Here is a 22,441-nt window from a genome sequence, read left to right on the forward strand (position 1 = left end):
CGCCCCGCCGCGCGGCGACGGACGGGCGGGGCGTGTCGGCCCGCGCGCCCTGGCGGGGCCCGGCGGGCGGTGGGCGGGGCCGCGGCTCGCGCGGCGGAGAGCGGCGCGCCCCCTCCCCCAGGTCAGTGCTGGCGCGCGGCGGCGGCGGGAACCGCCTCGCCCCTCCCGCCGCGGCGGCGGCGGCGGGCGCGCGCGCGGGGCGGGGGAAGGGAGGGGAAGGGGGGCCGGGCCGGGCCGGCGGCGCAGCGGGTGCCCTTGGCGGCCCCCGCGCCGGCCGGAGCTGCGGCGCAGCCCGCACTGCGGCAAGGGAGCGGGGCGCAGCCCCTCCTGGGACAATCCCGGGGCCGTGAGGCCTGCCGCAGCGCCCGCGGGAGGGCTGTGGGCGAGCCGAGACGGCCTCGCCCGTCCTTCCCGACACCTCCGGTGCTGCCGCGGCCGGGAGGGCCCCGCTCCGTTCCTCGCGAGGGGGGCGCAGTTTCGGGGCGAGTGCGAGCCCCGTCCGTGGATGTGAGGGGCGATTCCCAGCCCCGTGCCTCCCCCCACCCCAAGATGCCGTTGTGGCGGCCGGAGCGGGGCGGCTGTCGGGCGGCCGCCCCGGCACCCCCCGTGTTCGGGTGTCGCCGCTCGGGGGTGACGCAGCACCGGTGGAGGCCGCGGGTCGGGGGTGGGGGGGGCCCGGACCCCGCGCGCTGGCGGTGCTCCCTTCCGCGCCCGCCAGGGGCGCCCGTGAGTCGCGCGGGGCGGGGGCGGCCCCGGCGGCCTTGCTGGGCCCGCGCGGGCGGGGCGGCCTCGCCTTCCGATTGGTCGGCTTGCTGCGCGCTGTGCCCGCCTCCCGGCACGCAGCCAATAGGAGCGGAGCGCTGGCGCCCTTCCCCCGCGCTTGCCGCAGGGGCGGTGCGGGCGCTGTTTGCCTTGGAACCAAGGGCGGCAGGGAAGGGGCGGAGTGTCCCCGGCATCCGGGGCTGGCGGGCCCCGGGGGCAGCCTGCAGGCGCCCGGACTGCGTGGGCCGGGCGGAGCTCGCGGGCCGGTTTGTGCCGGTCCGGTCCGGTCAGCCCGCCGGCGGAGCGGGCCCGCCCTGCCCGAATATGTCGGTGGCTGTGCCGCAGCAAGCCGGGCCTCCCGGCCGGGGAGGCAGCGGGCGTGGCTAAAGTGCCGAGTGCTGAGGAGACGTTGGAAAATAAATCCCAGTTCCGTGCCTGCTGCTCGGAGGTGGCGCCTCCTGCCCTGCTGTGGTCGCCCTTGGTCCCGCTTTCCTCTCGGATTGCTGTGTTCCGCTCCTCCTGGCTTGGCGCCTCTGGTGCCGCAGGTCTGGCGCTCCGGCCCCTCGATGGAATTCGGTCTATATGATCTCTCTTTCCTTGCAACTTACTGTAAGCCTGTACAGTTGAAAAATCATTCCTGGCATTACTGAACCGGGATGAGGTTTTGTTGGCTAGGAACGCCAACAAAACCATTTTGAATCTCTTTCTGCCACTTACGGCACACTGCTGGAGACTTTACCCCTTGCACCAGCTCTCCAACACTGGGTTGCAGTTGCTGAGTTTCTCTCAGCTCTTTTTTTATCCAGGAGGTATCAGGCCTTTAAAAAGGTAAATATGCCTTGTCCTGGACAGCATTGCTTTTTAAATACAGAACAAGTTTAAAATTAAAATAATATTTTATCCCAGTAAGTATTCCAATAACAGGCTTCTAAATTGGGCAAAAAGGTACAAGGAAGAGCATGAAAAACAAAGTTAAGCGCAATATCAGTTCATCAGGGTATCCTTGTCGGGATGGAGGGCTTGTTCCACAGCACACACTATGATTTGCTCTTTAAATAAAATGTTTATTTGAACTATTATGTTAAATGTATTTTTAGTATTAAAGATCCTCCTTCAGTTTTTCAAAAATATTCTAAAATGGGCAGTTTTTTGAAGTAGGCAGCTTGAGGACATTTTGTTAATGACTTGCTGAGGATGGATTTTGTGTTGTAAAGGAAATGTTCTTAAGAAAGCCAGATGAGGGTAGGGACTTGTCACTGAGCTTTTTCAGCAAACGAAACACATCCGCTGCAGTATTGAGTCTGTGAATATTTTTATTTTATTAGCTCACACAATGTAGTGCAAATATAGAAGGGTTGCTCTTAGTCTGAGCTGCACAAGGGCACCGTTGTGTTTCGGGCTGCAGGGTGGCTCTGCCGGCAGGCCTGGTGGTCCCTGCAGCACCAGGATGTACTGGCAGGAGCAAGGCTGTGAGTCGGCTCCATTCTCTGTCCTGTGGTCAGGGCAGATGGCTGGGGCTGGATCTGTGCTCGGCTGGTCGTGGCACAGCAGCTGGGGCTGGGGCTGAGCAGTGTGGGTGTTCTGCAGGTGACATTCCCCTACAAACACGTAGTAATCTAATTGCTGCTTTTATCATGTATCACAGTGATTCACAGCGTCTGATGTTCTCTTTAACGTGTGTGCTTGCTTGCTCACAAGCAGTGGAGTTACTGAAAGTGCAGGCTGCTGCACAGAATGAGCAGCCAGAGGAAAAGATGCCCTCTTACATATTGATGCAGCAGCCAGTTCTATTTTTTCACCACTTGTTGCAAGCACACAGATGTGTTTTGATCTTAGAGTGTTTCCGTAGGATCAAAAAAACCTTTTTATTCCCAGCAGTGTCGTGTGCTGAGGAGCACTAGCACATGCAAGAGTAGTGACCACCTTTTAGATAAGAGGGAAATAATTTTATTTCTTTCCAAAATGTTGACGGATTATTTTGTTTGTTTGTTTTAAATACAGTTCAGAGGGAAGAAATGAGACTGAAACTTCTGCACCTTCAGATGAGATCTTTCCACGCTTTAACAACAATATGCCAATCCCAAAGCTTTAACAAAACTGGATGTCTGCTATTAAAGCTGGATAATGAAGTTGAAAGAGCAGCTCACAGAACAGCAAAGTCTTGGGATTTGTGTGCACTGAAACCTGCGTTCCCTTGGTTGACAAGTCAATGTGTGCCACTCAGGAATCAGCATTTTCTCCAAGGATTTCTGTCCACTTTGGAAAGAAGTGTTTATTATCAGCATGGGGAGGGTTTTTTCTCATCCTGGAGACGTTTGGGGGTGACAATGATGGAAAACTACAGGCTCAATACAGAGTGGATCAAAAAGCTTAGGAACACATCATCAAGATTTTATGCAGTTGTATCAGCTGGTAAAACTGTCCCCAAAGCCAGTAACCAGCCAGTCAAGAGGCCACCAAAGGCACCGAGGACCAAGCAGCCATCCAGAGCGAACCTGCCGCTCTCTGACATGGAGGTGAAGTATAACATTTACAGTCTATGTGACATTGAGGGACTGCGTCAGTTTAATTTCCATTCAGATTTGCGTTTGGATGAACATTTTAATGAAATTAACATAATTAGTTGCTGAGAAAGACTTCATTATTTACACTAGTGTTGGAGCTTTGTAAATAGAAACAAGCTTGATAGAAATTGGCATGTTTGGTATTTTGAAGGTAAAATGGAAGTTTACTTGCAATGTGTTAACCAAAGTATAGGGAAGATGAGTGGTTTACTATAAAGTGGAAAGGTGAAGTGCATTAAAAATAGTTTTGACCAGTGCTTTCAAATGACATTTTCTATTGAGAAACAAAGTCTAACTGTCAGAATAATTTAACTTTCTTTACATCTCTTTGCTTATCCAGATCTACCCAGTTTTAAGGTTTCACTCAAACAGAAATAAAAGTGAAAGTCAATAGTATAAAGCTTATATTCAGATTAAGTTTCAGATGGGTAGTGAATGTGCAGGTGTAGCCTGTGTTACCTGAGAAAGATCATTCTATGTGTAGAAATGGCACCTTGATTATCAGACTCTGATGTCTACAGAGGAAATGCAGCAACATACTGTTTTAGATACTGTGAGGTACAATGAGGAAGAACCATGCGTATTTGTAGCCAGATCTCCTTAAGCTAGCTCTTAGCCAAGCCAGGCCTTAAGTACACTTGAATGTAGGATTCCCACAGTGAATCCTGGTGTCAGATGTGTTACTGTTCTCATCAGGCTAAAACAACTGAGTTTCAGGGTATTGTTAGTAAAGTAGTATGATAGGTGAGACTAAAACAAGGACTGTGTCTTTAGAAATAGTTCCACGTTCCAAAGTATATCTGTTACATGATCTGCTGAATGTGAGCAGAGAAAAATTTTAATGCTTGCCTTCTCATATCTAAGCTTATGATGAGTATTTTGTGTGATAAGCAGGTGCATGCCTTGGTGCATGCCTTAGTGTAACATAAAAAGATAGTTATAAAGAATTTAGTTCCCACTAATATTTTCATGTTGCTTTGGAAGAGGAAAGTGAAAAATATTAGTCCTGGAACACTATGTAATGCTTCCAGCTTTTTAGTCATGGTATAGCATTACATTCAGAGTTTGTTTCTCCTTGGTTTTGGGTGAAGTGACAGCATTTTTGAGGCTTTTAAATGACAGCATAGAATGCAAACAGTTTCTTTGTTTGACATCTTCATATATATGTGCAAGTAACAGGCAGTGCTATTTTTACTGTTTTCCGTTGTGAAGAAATGGAGAAAATACTGCCTGATGCACTGAAATAATAACATACTTCCTGAGGAGGCTTTTGCATGGCAAAATGCTGGGCCAGAAATTACCTCTAGTGTAGCAGGCCCTAGCACCAAGGCCATTGCCTTAGGGACATCTCCTTCCCATCTTTCCCTGCCTCTGGAGACAGCAGTTGTGGGCCCATTCCCGAGGTTCTCAGTGTGAGCGCCCTGAGGATCTGTGGTGTTTTCCCTCTGGGAGGGCCTGACAGATGGCACCTTTCTTTGGCAGAGCACTTGGTGAGTGAGATCCTTCCCACCCTCCCCAGCACTGGTCTTCATGTGATTTTACAGGCAGAGTGCAGGGCACCAGCAGTGGTAAGTCGTTGTACAACCAGTTTTTCAGGACAGATAGAGGATTTCCTTGGAAGCAGTTAAGTGGTTTAGTCAGACCATCAGTGAGTGGTACCACTATTTGGATAACCTGGTACGATCTGATGGCAGGAAAAGCCTCTGAGCTAACTCTTAATGCTACAGCCATCCAGCACAGAAATAGTTTGAAATTCAGGCATAGACACAGTATTTACCACATTTAGATAAAGATTGATTCCTGTGGTGATATGAGGACTAAAGTTCATCCTACAGGTTTTCTTTCTTAAAGTTTTTTGTATGCTAAAATTGGAAGAGATGGACTAAGGGGAGTTATGATTCCATGAGCCTGTACAGTTGTTGGGGGCAGGATGATACAGAAAATGAATTGTCAAGGTACTTAGCTGTCCTTAGGAGCAGCCATCCTGTGTGCTGCTCTGAATAGAATCTCAATAATCCCTTAGGCAGAAAGGAGAAGGGGGTGAGTAGCTCAAGTTCCTTTCTAGCACCAGTACAGGTGTTGTATTCTGGGGTTTTTGAAGGTTGCAGGTGAAAGTGATGTAGCAGAAAACATGGCATTAAGGTTGATTAGCCAGTTAACACATCTATTTTAGGATTAACTGAGTCACTGATTAGAGTAGATTTTTTGTCCACCAGCACCCATGGACACGTATTTTAGGTGTCTTAATTACAAATTATGCCTAAGCCAAATGTTCTCTATCAAACAAGATTTTTGTAAATATGTGAGTGAAACAGTATATTGTAAAAAAAAAATCCCCAAACCTGAAAGTAGTTCATATCCAAAGTGCTTTTTCAGGCACGTAGCTAAATGGAAAACCTCTGGTTGTAAGTAAATGAGAAATGTAACCATTGAAACTAAAATTGCAGCTGTAAGGCAGAAAGTCAATCCTGTAGTGCCTTGAAATGAAGAATTGCCCAAGTAATACACTGTGCAAAACACAGAGCAGGATAGAGGTTTTCAGATTGTATACTGACTACAAGATGAGAATTTGCTTCCTTAACTCTTGACAGAAGAATTTCATGGCAGAGCATGCATACTTATCATAACAGGAGCTTTTTGGAAGAATCTTCAGATTCAGATGTATAACTGGCACTGGTGATTTAGTGATTGAGAATGGGTTTATGCAGTTGAAATTATGATAATGAAATGATACTTTGAGGGAACTGAAAGCAGAGTTCTGTTCCACTGTTAGTTCAACCTTCTAGCACAGTTATGGGAATATGCCTACAAAATTGCTCTCTGAATGTTATAATTACTTTGGAAGCTTATTTTCTGCTAGTGGTTGTTGAATTAAGATGATGTGTAAGCAAAGGCTGTGATGGTAGAATGTTGACATTAAAAAAGAAAAGTTCAAATGTGAGGTGGTGATTCTAATGATTGCTGACAGCCCCCCTGCAGGGAGCAGAGCCCCTCTTGGAGCCTTGCTATCTGACAGTGTATGAGTGCTGCAAGAATGTAACTTGTATTTTACATTCAAGTGTATTGTGGACCTAAATGCCTGCAGATGAGCACAGTTCTTTTGTTCATTTGTTGTTAGTTACATCTCCATTTGTATTAGTTACAAAAAGCTGGGAAGTGACTGATGCACAGTGAGACATTGCTTTCTGGACGTTTTCCACTACATTGTACTGAAAAACAATTTTGTAGGTCATACATGGTATCAGAACAAAGAAATGCACTTCAGATGAGTAGTAGAATTTGCAAATCAGTGTATTGTGACTTGTTTGATTAATCACGAAAATCTCACATCTCTTCGCAAGTCAGTATCATTTTTCCATTTACTTCTTTGAATAGGACACTTTAGTTGTTTAGGTTGTGGGATACTGGGACAAGCTGTGTGCTGTTCCCCTGCAGTGAGTGCAGGATGCAGCTCGGGCAGGCAGGGACGCTGGAGCTGTGCAGTGCCTGCAGCTGGCCCCGAAGGTGCTGACTCTGTGCTGCAGCGGCTCAGCCCGGGCAGTGGCTTGGTGCATGGCAGGGCACAGCGTTTGTGTTTGGAGCTTCTGCTTGATAAACACACTGGGGTACTCAAACTCCATCTATCTTTACAACAGTGCTAACAACACAGGGATGTTTTCCTTATTGCTGAGTAGGGTTTGCACAGAGCCAAGGCCTTTTGTGCCTCACCCCACCAGCGAGGAGGCTGAGGGTGCACAGGGTGTTGGGAGGGGACACAGCCAGGACAGCTGACCCCAACGGATTTTCACGGTGTTTTAACTCTGTCAGGGGTGTCCTGCCTCTGGTTTCAGTGGTCAGCCAAGTGTGTCATAAGCTGTGGGATGGGAGCAGCAGCAAGTGCAGCTCTACTGTTCAAGTATTTGATTGGCTTTCAGGGAAGAAGAGTTGTCTTTGAGGCTCTGGCATAGAGATTTTGTTGTGACTTCACTCATGCCACCTGACTTGTTCTCAGTGTGTGATTTGCTTTCCCAGTTAACAACGAGCAAGTACTCTTTGTTAGTATATGTATACCAGGTAGAAATCATGGCAATGATACCACAGAACAATGCATAAATGAAAATTGTCACTCTCTTTAAAAAGTCAAAACAAACAGTTGTCTTATTACCATCTTGCTTCAGCATTGCCCTAACTCAAATCTCTGTTCCTTTGGCACAGAATCTGATGCAGTGCACAGCCTTTGCAACAGCAGATGAATATCATCTTGGTAATCTGTGTCATGACCTGACTTCACATGGATATGTTGAAATAACAAGTTTGCCTAGAGGTAGATTTTTGAAACATATTAAATGCAATGTTATATCTGGGGAAATAAAATATGGGTGAGGGATATAATTTTTGTAACTTTATATATTCTTATTCTAATAATATCCTGGAATATATCATACTGCCTGTAAAATTATTGCTTTGCTTTAAGATTCTATTTACCTAAAAGTCCCCACAACAAAACCTTTCAGAATAGCAGTGTGAGTGGCTCTTCCCAGTTGTAATGTTGGGAAAAAGTATCCTCTGATACTTTTTCCCAACATTACAATTACATTAAGAAGTATAGAAAAATTACATGCATGCATGAGAAATAACTTTGGAAATTGATACAGAGAATTTATACAGAAATTCACTAACTGTTAGTTTTTGAATGTTTTATTTTAATTAATCCTTCAGTAGTGAGGTAGTGCAGTACATCAGCTGTCAAAACAGTTCTGTAGTTTGAAGTGTTGCATCTTCTTTCTGTACCTAGATTTCTATTAATGTAAATCAGAGTTGGAGAGGAAGGCTTGCAAGAGAGAATCTTGCTGCCTTAGTGAAATGAAAAAGATACACACATAAGTGTTTAGTTCTAGTAAAGAGAATGCTGTTGATACTTCTTTATTGGGCCAAGTATATCCTGGCAATTGTTGAATGCTACACTTAGGCTTCAGCAAAATAATTGATTCTGGTTTCTATATAAAATATCTCTGCAGACTTGGGAAAGTATGGCTTGCAAATAGCTGCATTATACTACAAAAGAAAAACAAATTGATCTTATTGTGGCTTAAGGAACCCTATGGCCTGGAACAGCTCTGATTTTCATATGTCAGGAGTAGAATACTTTTCTTCTTCCTTTGAAAGAACAGATTATATGCAGCTAGGAGAAGCACTGGCAGTTCATGGGCTTTTCAGTAGGGGTTATCATGAGCCTGTCTGCCTCTCAAATAATAATCTAAGTGCAGTGATACTCCAGTGGGTGTCTTTCAAGCACGAGACTTACTAATGACTGTCTGTTCAGAAAGATAAACATGAAAGACAATATCCACTAGAATATAGACTTCATGTTTCTTTGTAGTTTCTTTGTATTGAAACTAACCCTGGTTTCACAGCTTTGGGATAGAAACTTTGTACAACCCCCAGCATGACTTGAATTAAACGTTACTGTTGACATGATTTTACCCCGGGAGTGTCAGTTTTGCCAATTCCTTTTATTTCTTCATGGTGTTTTTGACTCATGAGTACTGTTTATCAAAGGTTTGCAGGAAGTAATGATGAAAGGATATTGGATTGTGCCAGCAGATCTGAAGTGTTGTGATGGTTGGCATCTGCATGTAGCAGTGGTTGGTTACCAAGCCAAACACTGAATTTGAGAGAATAATTTTTTAAAATATTTCCACATATAAATCTAAAACAGCAGTTATGGTGTGATATTGTTGCTTTGTAGTGTTTTTCCAAAGCATTATTCTTGGTTTTACCTCTTTAGAAACATTTTAGAGGCAGATCCTGCACCTCCACTTAAAGTAGACCAAATTCTCTTCAACTGTGTGTGTTTTGGCTGGAGTGGATAAATAAAGATATGGCTGGTATTTGAAAAGGCAAATGAGAAAATGTAGACAAATGTTACTTCCATGATGAACTCAAACTTCACACCTGAAATCCTTCTAGTTATTCATCCAATTATGTGTTTCTGAACTGGACTAGCAAGTGGAAGAAAAGTCTTTAAGGGCTCATTCAGACCAACTATGGGGTCCCAGTTCAGATATTAGCAAAAAGGTGTCTGGTACTTGGTCGTGTCTCTCTGCTGCCTCAGTCTACCTGCCCTCTATGGCCTGAGCAGTAAAGGTATAATTTGTACACAAGCAGAAGTAACAACTTTTGATACTACATCACTTGACTTGTGATTTTCCTCAAAAGGCATTTAAATTTTTAAGGCTTAGCTGTTAGGCCCTGCAAATTCTTTGTTAGGCCTTGCAAAATCTTAAATAGAAGTAGGGGACTTTCCTGGTCTAGCTTCCACTAGTGCTGCAACAAAACAAGTCATGCTGGTTTGAAACCACATCAGGACTTAGAAAACTCCATCTGCATTAGTGAGTGGCACAGTGGAGAAGATTTGTAGAAGAAGAATCAAACCCCTGTTTTGAGAACCCAAGAACCACATTTTGTAAGTTTGGAGATATTCTACTTGGACTAGCTCTGGTCTAATCCTTTGTAACAAATGCCCCATTTAGTGGTTGGAGTACCACAGCAGCATTTTTTTATCTTCTCTTTCATTTTAATTTAATGCAAAAGCCCTCACATTTTATGTATTGTTGTGCAGTGCACATCAGAAGTGTGGTAAGGGAGAGTGGGTGGATGATTTATTTCAAAAGCACACTTCTGATGTGCAGGGAAATGCAGGTGTAGGCTCCCCTGTCTTGGGGGTACACTCTTTCAAGTTTCTGACTGGCAAAGCAAAGTCAGCACAATTTGAGTGCAGATTAATCCTTTAGTGTATAGAAATGAAGAGCTTCCAGGCAAGCAGATTTGACTGGTAATTTCCCTGCAACTGTGCAAAACTTCCACAGTTCTCTCACATTGTATGTCCATTTCTGTGTTCTGTTCCTGGTTATTTACAATGTCTGCATCAGTTTTCTCCTAAGTCTTTTGTTCTTCAAGACTACTATCTTTCACTAGCTGAAGATTCTGGTGAGGTTCCCAGCAGAGGCCCAGTCGATCTAGAATGTGTTCCCCAGTTTAGAGAAGCAGTGTAGTTTGATATTTTAGTTGGTCCCTGGCAAGCATTTCTATCAGAAAAATAAAATGTGGAACTGGCTGATATGTTAGTATAACTGTTGAATTACATGCTTACAGCTATCAGCTGTCACGTTTAGAAGTTTGACTAAATAGTCTATTTTTTTCACTTATTTCAAACCAGATGCTGCAAATGTTTTGGTGGTCAGTACTGAGAAATCTGCAAAAGAAGATGATCCTGGCATGATTTTTTTCTTCAGGTAAGCAATAAATCATGCTCAAAATATTATGTCATTAATCGTAATGGTGTGAAGGAAGTAGTGCAGCTTGCTAGATCTTGCGTCATATTACCTCATGAAACTCAAGGAATAACTGTCCAGTCAGAATGATTTTTAAAAAAAATCAGAATTATTTAAATGATTGAAAAACACCTTCTCATGATTTGTCATTGAAGTCTGGTTAAAAAGCAACTAGTATGTAATTTCTCTGAACATAGTTTTAAGTTTCTTGATTCACAATGACAAAATCTGCCACTGTACAATTTGAGTATTCCATTAAAATACATTTAAAACAGTATGATTACACTCAGTTTTTCCTTGAATTCACAGGGAAGGGGCTGTTGTATTTTGGAATGTGGAAGAGAAAAGTGTAAGTAAAGTGAAACTTGGTTAAAACTGCATAAGCAAGTGTTTTGTCAGTCTCACAAAGCTCAGCATGCTAGAGGTTTGTTTGGGAGATTGATCTTTCTGTGAAGGAAAAAAGCTGATTGATTCTTCTCCAATGAGTGCAGGTTCTTGCCTGCTACTGCCCTCAAGTGTGTGGGCTGCTGATACATCACCTTTGAAATTCATCTACTTAAGACAAAAATCTGAAACCTTAATTTAGTGAGACTGACAAAAAGAATATTCTTGCAGTTCTACATCCTGAAAAAGTAGATCATAAAAATCTACCTGTGAATGATTGTTTGAAAAGCACTAATGTAACAGAAAGTATGTTAGAAGAAAAGGATTATTCCATTCTATTCCATTTTAAGTCAGTTATTAAAGACTTATGTTTGTACAACTTTGAAAGAAAAAAGAAGAATTATAAGCAACTCATTAATACTGTCCTGTGTTTTTACCAGCCAGCAATTTTCCTGAAGGAAGTTTTTTATTGATTGGTATAATTATTAAATATGTTGCTGACATATTATATTTTGGTGATCTTTGCTGACCTAGAAGGGTATGCCAGAAGCATATCTATTCTAATGAATACATTCATAGTTATTTAATGTTTTAAATGTATTTTTCTTACTGTGGTTAAGCTGGATTCTAGGTACAAAAGTATCTAGAATTGACCTAATCTGTAGACAGACTACGTGAAATTAAATGGTGTATTAAATAGATGATACTGAGATGCATTGAAGTTCACAGGAGGATTTTCACTGGGGTAAATGAAAACACAGAGCAGTTGTTTCCAGATGTGAACAGTTTCTGGCTTCTTCTGTTTCAGCATTGAAATGTTCCCGATTTCCTGTCTGTTTTGGGGGGTGTCAATGTATCAGGTGTCCTAAAAAAGATAGCAGTTCTCCCTTGCTTGTTTGCATGCTATGGCTGTAACTACACTACTGGTTCACAAATATTACTGAAGACCAGCTGCTTTAACTCCTGATGATCTTTGAGTTGAAAACCTTAGCCCACCAGAGTACTCTGAAAATTCTCCTTTTGTTGTACAAGCTTAAATACCTTTGAAAATTTCATACCTTGTTTTCCTGGTCAATACTAGCATCAGTAATTGGTCCCTTGCTAGCTTTATTTGTAAAAGAGGAGGAAAATGCCTCTTTCTGTTTATTGAAATCATAGTGAAAGCTTTAACTGCCAAACAACTTGCTCAAATACAGGAAGTGTTTTTATGGACATGCTTTAATGAACTGAAATGAAAGGAGAAAAATCTCAAACTGGTCTGTAGAACAGAAGCTGAAAGTAATTCAGTAGAACAGAATGTAGAGTGTCACTGCAAATGGACAAAAGTACCCCAAATTTACTAGTAGGAGAAAAAAAAGTGAAATTAACAGACATTTACCAGAAGAAGTAACAAATACAGACTGATCACAAAAAGAAACTTAAAACAAAAGAGCAATTTTAAATACCTGAGTAGGAAGGTTGCACAGCAGCTTCCTTACCAAAATAGCAAGGGCAAAAAGCAAAACCAGCTCGGAGGTTTTTTAAAAGGAAACTGTGTGACGTAAGTGCCCATAATAGCAAGAGTTTGCAGCTAGTGACTCCAGAACATCTCTTCTAATTAATTTTACTGTGTCACAGCTAGTCCCTTCTATAAAATTAGGCTGGGCCTAGAAGCAGTGTGAGGTTTGCACTGCTGAACTGTCCCTGGACACTGCTGTTTTGCTGAGGTGACTGGCCTCAGAGCAAGATGCTTCCTATGTTCTCACCCGTTTTTATCACAAGACTTGAATTGTATGGTGAGTCTTAGTCATGCTAATATTGAATTCAGGATTATGAAAGGAGCTGTTTCAGCTGCACAGTTGAGGGGTTTTTTCAGTGAGAAATGTTACTGTGTTACATAGACAGTATCACCAAAATTCTTGAAAGCAATGAAGAAAGCTAGCAGTGCAAAGAAAATCCCTCTTGCAGGTGATCCAACAGATTTTTTTAGAGTACTTAACCTGGAAAATATGCTTTATGAAAAATGTATAGGGTACAGTTTTGTGCTAAAAGATGAACTATGAGCTTTTATTTTAAAAGGAGAGTGCTTTTAAGTATGACTTAGTACAAGATTGAACTCTAAAGAATTTAGGCATCAAAAGTGTTTTGTGGTTTGGTTTTTTATTGGCTGTTGTGTAGCTAAATGCCTTTTAAAAACTCATAGGTGAGTGCTTTTTTTAGTTCAGAATTTGTTCTAATTGCAGATGATTTTTTTGAGGGGAGCCTTGTAGCATATAGAAAGGAACAAGGATGAGAGATCCTCAGTCAGACGTCAAGAGGAAAAAGTTTTGTGAGAGAAAATGGCCTTTCTTCCTGCATCAGGTTTTAGTGTGCTGGAGAATAAAGGAGCAGCGAGATTACTTCTGCAAGTAAAACTGCCCATTTAACCACTTACAGGGATGAACGTGGCAGCTGAAACAAATTTTCCAGATTTTTGTAGTGGTAAAGGGTTTCTGTAATATAACTGACCTCTGGTAGCTGAAACAAGACTACTGATTTAGCAGCAAACTAGTAATTTTATCAGAAACAACCACCTAATATACTTCTCGTAAAAATTCATTCCCACACTCGGACATCTGCCAAAATCTAGTACCTCTCATTGTTACAATACTGAATACATCCATGTTGCCCTTACTGCTGCTGTGGTTAATCCTTACCCTGTTCCATGTGTGCACATATAAAATGACATTTCAGTTTTCCCAGATTCCTTGCAGCTGTTTATAGCTACAAATTCTTCTCAAACCACAACTAGTTTCAGATGTAAACTATGTTAATAATAACTTCATTATTTAGCACACCTCTTCATTGTTAGGTAAATAACTTCATCATGAAGGTTGCATTCATCAGCCTGCCCTGTGCAAGTTCTTTGCAGTGATAATTTGCTGCATGCTAACTATTGCTGCAATTGTCTCCTTCGTAGATGAAGCATATCATGCGAGTGCTAGAGCAGCATGAAATTCAGCCATACGAAGTTGCACTGGTCCATTGGGAGAATGAAGAGATGAACTATAGAATAGGCGAGTAAGTATCTTCAGGTGGTCTGTGTATAAAAGCTAACAGGCACCTAAACCAAACTCAAGCGAAAGTAATTCAGCTAGTAAAAATATACTTGTCCTTACTTTTTTTCCAAATGAGTAAAATAAAGAAGACTATAAATCTCAGTGGATAAATGTTTCTGTCTTGGTAAACTTGCAAGTAGTGGCCTTTGTGATTTGCTTATATGATAGATCTTGTAAATAAGAAGCTTCCTGCCCACACAACTCTTCAGCAATCCCAAACAGAAATGATGTATGTCACAGCAAAAAAACTAACATGCATTATTGAGACTAGTTTGATTTTAAGGAGGATGCTCTCTGTAAGCTTTCATCAAGTCCTTGAGATTCATATACAAAGATGTAATTTCTGCAATTGCTTCATTTTGTAGGAAAGTTACAGTTTGATTATTATGTAATTATAAACCTGGCAAGTTATCTCTCCTTGTTAAATAATGTTTTTTCATCATGGGAAGAAAACTATCTCTACAGAAATATTTCACAATGAAAATGATTTTATATATTATCTGTAATTTTCCAACAGCACCCAAAAGCAACCCCTAGACAGGACACTTTTAATAGGAGCTGAATGAATGATGCTGAGCTTATTTAAAGTAACTTGATAAGGAGACAGCTGTTTGGTTTTTCCTGACCATTTGAAAACTGCATGTACTATTTAGTTGTGTAATTTGTGATTCTTGACATGCTTTATTTCGCTTCTGTGTGTTTCGTGGTGAGATTGACATGGAAAATTGAACAAGTCTTTTGTCCCCTTTTCTTTGCTCCTTACCCTCTATGCAATAGATGTTTTAGGGAAAGCAGCATCATAGTGGGGAGGGAGTAAGATTGATAAGAGTGACAGCGGAAAGTGAAAACAGAAAGATAACAGAGGAGCTAAAGAGCAGGAGAGAGGCCAGCATCCTGCTTACTCTGAATAATCTGTGTGTATGCAGCAATGCTACAGTTACCATCACAGCTTGCTGCACTTGCATTTACACCTAGAAAATTTGGCCATAATATTTGTCTTAGACCGAGGAACTAATTTTCAGTGATTTGTTGTGAATATTGTCAGGTTGAACTTGAGTAAAATGCAAGGATGGGGATGATACCATAGAGACATGGCATGCCTGATCTAAATAAACAACTAGCCTTTCTTGCACTGTCAATTATTCTTTAAGTGTTCCTATGCTGGTGGCTCGATCAATGGAGATGCTTCAATCTTGTCTTAACAGAGGTCAATCAAAGCTCCATAAAGGACAAATCTTGTTAAATTCTGAGCTGGATAGTGATGAAGTTGTTCTGCAGAAATTTGCCTTTTCAAATGCTCTTTGTCTTTCTGGTAAGTTAAAATTGCTCATACTATGTAGTCTATGCTACAGATTTTGTGAAATGTCATTATAAGTGGGACTTGTACAGTGACAGGCTGGCAAAAGCTTGGTATCTGGTTTAGACAAACTTTGTAAAGAGTGATTGTGCTTCAGATTGAGAGGATTTGTTTTCAATGCTTTTACCATGTTTTCTGTAAATTGGAATTGCTTTATTGAATGGAAACCTTTTTAAAGCTGAACAAAGCACATTAACAAACATGTTTTGCAAAAGATACATGTTCTACTGAGCATCCTGTTCCCCTACCTTTGAGAACTATCCTAGGATAACAATGAGTGTAGAGGTCACTACTAGAAACCTCTCAGTAATCTTGAATTATTCATACTGACATCATTTCCTCTGACAGAAAAAGCTAGTTGCCAGCTAAAAAAGTGATACAGGGCAGCTATTCCCAGCTGGGGAGATGTATCAGTAACACATATGTGGACCAGAGTCACAGATCATGTTTTGCAGGCTTATTAGCCATGGTTGCAGACAGTGGGAGGCACTGTGAAGAAGTCAGGTTCACCAGTCATCCTGCTGCTTGAGCAAATAACACCTGTCTACTGCTTCAGACCTTGAATGATGGAGGGAGTGGGAGTTAAGAACCAGCAGCAGAAGGCTGTCCTCAAAAAGGCCTTTTAAGGGAAGTCTGGTCTGTCTACTTCTACTGCCTTTAGGGTAAATTCCAGGATTCCAGTAGTATTTTGGGGAAGTGCACCTATACACAGGAGAGAAACAGAATGCACATTTTTGAAGTGCTACAGCATTTCATCAAGGAGTGCAGTGTAAGTAAGTGGTTCTCAACTGTTGAAGGAAGAGCTGTTGAGAAAAAAGCATATTGTTCTCTATAGTTTTCTTATTTATAAAGGCACTGTATGGAAGGGTAGTGCTTCCTAAAAGGGAGCAAGGAGTTTATTCCCAGGAGATAATGTTCACTAAAAATAAAGGATGCAAGCATAGTCCCTAGTCAGATTTATGAACGGCAGAAACCAGCCTCTGTCAAATAACAGGTGACAGATGAAATGCTTACTGGCTGTTGTTTTATTCAAGGGCTAAATTTGAAGTAATTTAAGTCAGTGACTTGGATTAGGCCTTTGTATTCAAAAGATGAGTGTGCAAAATGTTCAGCATTGGGTTTACTGGCAGTGTCCTAGCCAGATGATACTATTGATTACTACCACAGAAGAGTTCGTTTTGACAATTAAATCTTCCCTGATTAATTTTATCAGATTGAATGAGGTTAAGTTTTGATCTGTTGCTACTTCTTTCTTGTCTAGGAATCTGTGGACTAAAGAACAAGGCCCAAGTTATATTATCATCTTGCAGAAACATTTTACTAGGTTCAAGCTAAGGCATAGCAGAATTTGTGTTGCCAATGCCAGTGCTGAACTCAAGCTTCCATAGAACAGAAGTTAGTATCTTCAGTAACAGTACACTTACCTAAAAACAAAGTAGGAGATTGCTCAAGTTTGGATTGAGCTTCAACAGGAACAGGTGGTGTGTCCATACAAGCTAACTCTGGCTGGAGCACAGTGCATCAATACTGCACAAATGGAGAATGAGAGCTGTGCAGGACACTAGAAATGCAGCGGAGGCTCTTGAGGTGCCACATGAAGTCAGCCTGACGCCAGCATAGCTCATTATCTCCAGCCTCCTTGGAATGTAATTTGCAGAGGGCTCACACATCCAGTAGAGCACTTGGGCACACAGCTTGTGAGCTGAAGCAGAAACTCTCCAGGATCTGAGCTGATCACTTGGAGAAGAAAGCTGTGCTCATGGTGAAGCTGGTTCTGTGTGCAGAGCTGTGTCAGTGCCCAGCCCAGATCTGCCCACTGGTACATGAACAGTGATTGTTGGTACAAACTGTAACTTGCTGCAAGTAATGTCTGTAAGCATCGACATGTCCTGAAGCAGCCTTTTGGCAGATGTAAAGGTAGAATTACTTGAAAGCATATGTACTTCTCACAGTCTTCTGCTTTGTTGTCTCTGTGTTGCAGTGAAGCTAGCTATTTGGGAATCATTACTGGATAACTTTGTGGAATCTATCCAGTCAATTCCTGAGGTGAGGTCTCATTCCCCTCCTTTTCTCCTGTGTTTTGTAAAAAATCAGTCCATATGTAGCTGAGGATAGGGAAAAAGCAATTGAATGTTGAACACATTTGATCGTAAATCCGTCAGTGTAGAGAAGCTCAGAACACCTGCAGAGGGGTTGGACAAGAAATCATCAGCCTTTAAAGGGCTGGGAGTTCGGTTCTGCACTGTAATAATGTTTCCTATGTTGTGCCACTGTCACTTGCTACAGGTGAAATGTATGTGTAACAGGATAAGCAGCAGTTAAAAATCTGGCCAAACACAGAGTGTGCTAACTTGGGCTGAAAACAATGTGCTTTGACTTGAACATAATGAAGAGTTTGAGTGAATTACTTAAAAGTTTTTCATGAGACGTAATTACAGTACAAAGCTCACATAATGTTGTATATGAAATTGAGATTTGTAGAGTTCAAAACAGAAAACGTTTGGTTTATTACTTTTATATGAAGGAAATAAATGGTAATACATTGATTGTTATAAGGAGAAAGTCTATTAAAAGGCTAAGGAGTGGCAAGGTAAAAGAACACTGTCATGACTTTAAAATAAAAACAGCAGGAAGGAAGAACAAATCATCTCTTGTTCAGGAAATCACTTACAGAAAATGCCCCAGTATTTCTGTAGCTACTGATGACGTACTCAGTGATTTATTGAGAAGCCTGGATAAACCAGTTGCACGGTGATATTCTTAGAAAGCTAGAGAAGCAAGGCACTAAGCAAACAAAACTGTTAGTAAGTACAGTGTGCATTCTAAGATACTTCAGGCTGTAAAACTGTGGACTTCTTAACGACTAGTACGTGTTACTTGATTAAGCAGTGAAGAACTTCCTACTTTTCAGATTCTAAAGTCACGAAGGAAGGTAAAACTCTCTCATGCAGATGTGATGCAGAAAATTGGAGAACTCTTTGCACTAAGGTAAATTCTTTGGTTACACCCAGGACATTGTATTACACAGAATGTAAAAGTTACATTGTGCAGTATACAAAGAGAAGAATGCACACCGAGTAGAGCAGGGTGAGACAGGGTGGGAGAATTCCTTATTTTGACTGGAGTTTGTGTATTATTTACATTAGTAAGGGGACCCACTGGTTCACCACTCACTGGCATTTCAACTGCAGGCATTAAGTAGGCAGTATATCATAAATGACCAAATACCACACCCTTTTCCTTTCCTGAGTCCAGCAACATGTGTTTAAACTAGTAATTACAGTAGGTACTGTATTTACAGCATGTAAAGGATACCAGGAGAAAGGTGGGTAGGTGTAGCACTGTTAACTACAGCCTAGAGTCGGTAAATATCTTTTGAGTTCTGTTCTTCCCTTGACTTACTCAGAAACCACTGCTAAGTCATTGTATTTAATGTTTTTTCATCCCTCAAGTGAAATTCGGTCTTTGACAATACAGACCATTACACACTCAAAAATTAAAAAGGAAAAAATCCCACCAAAATCTCCCAAGTTAAAAAAAAATCCTGTTTCAAACGCTGGGGTACTTGAAGGACTGATCAGTAATCAACAGTGACATTCCAGGTATCCAAAGGTTTGTTAGCAATACGTTGAAGGCAGGAGATTTTAGCTTTCAGCCTTTATGATGCTTAGACCATTGCCTGATTCTGAGGGGTGTGCTGCACACACATATCCAGCATGCAGTACCAGTCACATTTAGGAGTTCTCTATTGTTGCTTCAGTGAGCCCCAGCATAGTCAGGGACCTCTCTCCAGGTATCGAAAACTAAGGAAGGTGACAGGTTGAGGAGGCAATGATGGCATAAGGAAAAAGTAATTGATGTTCAAAAGAGTTCCACAGTAGAGTACTTGCAGAAAAGTTTCAGGAGATGTGACCAATTTTAAATAATCACTCCAATTGTATTTTTACTATGAAAGGAGATTCTTTTCATACTGTATGTAGAATTACAGGAAAATTTTCTTATTTCGTTTAATTGCATGTAAATATTTGCTCCTATATTCACCATGAGGAAGACTGAACTACAGTAGTGCCCATTCTTTTTAGACACCGTATAAATCTGAGCTCAGACCTGCTAATAACACCAGACTTCTACTGGGATAGAGAAAAACTGGAAGAGCTTTATGACAAGACTTGCCAGTTTCTCAACATTAATCGCAGAGTTAAGGTGAGTGTTTTATTGTTGTTTGAGTCTTCCATGCTCAGATCAGTTGTCTTTGGCTCAGCAGGGTCACAGATTGCTCTGTGAATGTGCTTTCTTTGCAGAAAGTGAATAAATAATAAGGTATTGTATACTCTCCCCTTTTCCAGGTGTTGTTAGCCCACTCACACCTTTACCTTGTTTATGTTAACCTGCCTCGCATAAATGAATTATTTCCTGAGCCACTAAATTAGGCTTTAAATAGAAGAACTGAGAAGTGGATTCTTCTTACTGACGTGATCATTCACATCAGTTCTTGAAGGGTGACATAATGTTTACTGCTAAACCAGAGTAAGAAGCATGAAAACTACCTCCTGGTGGTACAGCAATCATAAATACTCAATTTTTGGGCATTCCAGAAAGCTGTATCTTCTTTTGCTTATGACTGTTTTCATGAGTAGGTATCGCCCAGAAACACTTCAATACCTGTAGATGCATATCTAAATTTATATTCTTTTGGGGAACCCATTGAAATAACAGGTTCATTTATGCTGAAGCTTCTGTTGCTTGTGCATGTTGTCTTACAGAATTTTCTGTCTAATAATTTTCTATTCTATTTTGCAGAGGTGTCAACCCCTTTCTAGTTCTGTGTTTCCCTATTTAGTGATCTGATTCCATTTCTGAAGTCCAGATTTGTGATGTTTGTAATTGCTTGCAGGTAATGAATGAAAAGCTCCAGCACTGCATGGAGCTGACAGACCTAATGCGAAATCACCTGAATGAAAAGCACGCGCTGCGCCTTGAGTGGATGATAGTAATACTGATCACCATAGAGGTTGGTGGGCCTTTCTTCAGTATTAAGGACATAATAACAAGTGCAATTTCTATACTTCATACTTTGAGAAATAAGATTACTGGATTAATGTGATGTACACAGGGATTAGTATTTGTTCTTTGCAACTTTCAAATTGCAGCTACAGTTACTTTTCAGATTATCTGATTTATAGCGTAAAGTGGTTTAAAGGTTTTAAAATAAAAATTCACACCAATGTGTTTGCTGTTCCACAGGTTCTGTTTGAACTTGCAAGAGTAGTTTTCTGATGACAGAACAAACTCAGGAAGAAGAAAACAGACAAAACAATAGAAAAGACAAGACTTGGAATAATCTGATCAGATGCTTCTGGAGAATGATGAAATTGTGTCTCCTGATAAATCTCTGAATCTTCTGCTCAAATTAAGAAAAAATTTCAAATCAGTCTGTGAACATTATTCCCAGCCACTGTACTAATAATGTTAGAGAGGGCTTAACCTATGGATGAATCTCATGTGTGCTGACTGTATTTGGTGAGACTCTACATCTTTCTCCCTTAACAGTTAAAATGATGCTGAATAAATGGCTACTTTGTGTATTCTGATAGATGTTTTCTCTCATGTTTACCAGCTCACTCTTGGAGAGCTACAACACTGTCCCAAGCTTGGAGATGGCATTACCATTTGTTCTGGCATGATTTTAATATATGTGGCAGATATATTTAACGTTATGTTCCATCCCATCAGAAAGTGGTGTTTATATACTTTAATGGGTAGTACTATTTTCATTCTTTTTTTACATTTAGTATTCATATAGAAGGGGAATCAGTTGATCCTAGAAGTCACAAGGATCTGTAGCAAAATGGTAAACTAAAGGAAGATTCACAGTATTTCTCTGTCCACCTTATCATGCTATCTGATTTTCATCAGTGTAAGTTGCAAGGAGTGAGTTAGCATAGGGTGAGATGTCTTAATTATCATCTAAGGTAAAAGTTCCTTCTTTTTTATTTTTAATCTGTTCCTAATCCACAGAGTGCTACTTGAGAGGATGAACAGATTTTTTTTTTTTCTGAGCAACTTCTTTTTCTAAATGTATTTTCAGAAACTGGTACACAACTGCTGTTTTGTCACCTCTTTCAAATTCACTTTAGTCCAGTGTATTGAATAAGGAACAGAACCTAAAGATTCTGTTAAAAGTTCCTGGAGCATCGTTACAAGCCATGATGACTAAATTCTGGCTAAAAATGCAACTACAGTTGCAGTAGCTTACTGTTCTCTGTTCACCTGAGAGAATTATTTCTGAGTGCAATACTGGACTCCTGTTGAATACATCAAATAGACATAATGGAGATAAAAATAAAGTCAGGCACAGCTAGCAAAAACATCTGACTACAAACCCATCCTTTTGCCATAAATTGCAATACAATGCCATGGGTGCCTCTGAAGAATCAGCCTCTTAAGTGGAGGCTTTTTCCACTGGAATCAGAACAGATTGTAACTGGAGGTCTTGGAATACCTCAAGTTCCTCTTCTCTGAACTGCTGAGAAGGTCTAAACAGTCAGGCCCTGCTCAGGGAAGTGAATTGGTCAGGACAGCAGGGTGACAAATACTTGTCACTGTGGAACTGCTCGGCATCCATAGCCTGACTTACACAGTGTTGTTGAGAAACAGAACATTACATCTTTAATGCAGCAGGAAAATTTAGCAAGCACCACTTAAAATTAATAACAGAGAGTTAGGTTACATTTTAATTCTAATTTTTCCAGCAAATATTTTTCAGGCTTCTCCCTCCCCCGCTTTGAGGTAATACCTACACTCAAGGACATTACTTCCCATTCATCTCACATTTAATGTTTCAGTGTTTCAACTAAATTGCTAAAATGTAAATATGCAGACCAACTGCATCAGTAAAAGTGGTTTTAACAAAGTCATTGGAGGACTTCTAAATGCTCTTTAAAAGCATAAAGTGTCTAGGCTTGATCATCTGAAGTATTCTCT

At 41.2% G+C, this 22,441-nt stretch overlaps 1 protein-coding gene across 1 annotated transcript; it reads left to right on the forward strand.

The window, feature by feature from the left end:
- Window positions 1–15: 15 nt before the first annotated feature.
- Window positions 16–21,048, forward strand: RMND1 (required for meiotic nuclear division 1 homolog; the record flags this gene model as incomplete). Its single annotated transcript, XM_058019919.1, has 12 exons — window positions 16–121; window positions 2,764–3,278; window positions 7,521–7,629; window positions 10,525–10,600; window positions 10,949–10,988; window positions 13,962–14,062; window positions 15,306–15,412; window positions 17,439–17,503; window positions 18,369–18,445; window positions 19,540–19,660; window positions 20,352–20,468; window positions 20,702–21,048. Coding segments are annotated over 12 exons (1,467 nt in total), but the record flags the coding sequence as incomplete, so codon positions are not given.
- Window positions 21,049–22,441: the final 1,393 nt, after the last annotated feature.

The sequence above is a fragment of the Melospiza georgiana genome, chromosome 3, assembly GCF_028018845.1.
Source record: "Melospiza georgiana isolate bMelGeo1 chromosome 3, bMelGeo1.pri, whole genome shotgun sequence".
In the NCBI taxonomy this organism is placed as follows: domain Eukaryota; kingdom Metazoa; phylum Chordata; class Aves; order Passeriformes; family Passerellidae; genus Melospiza; species Melospiza georgiana.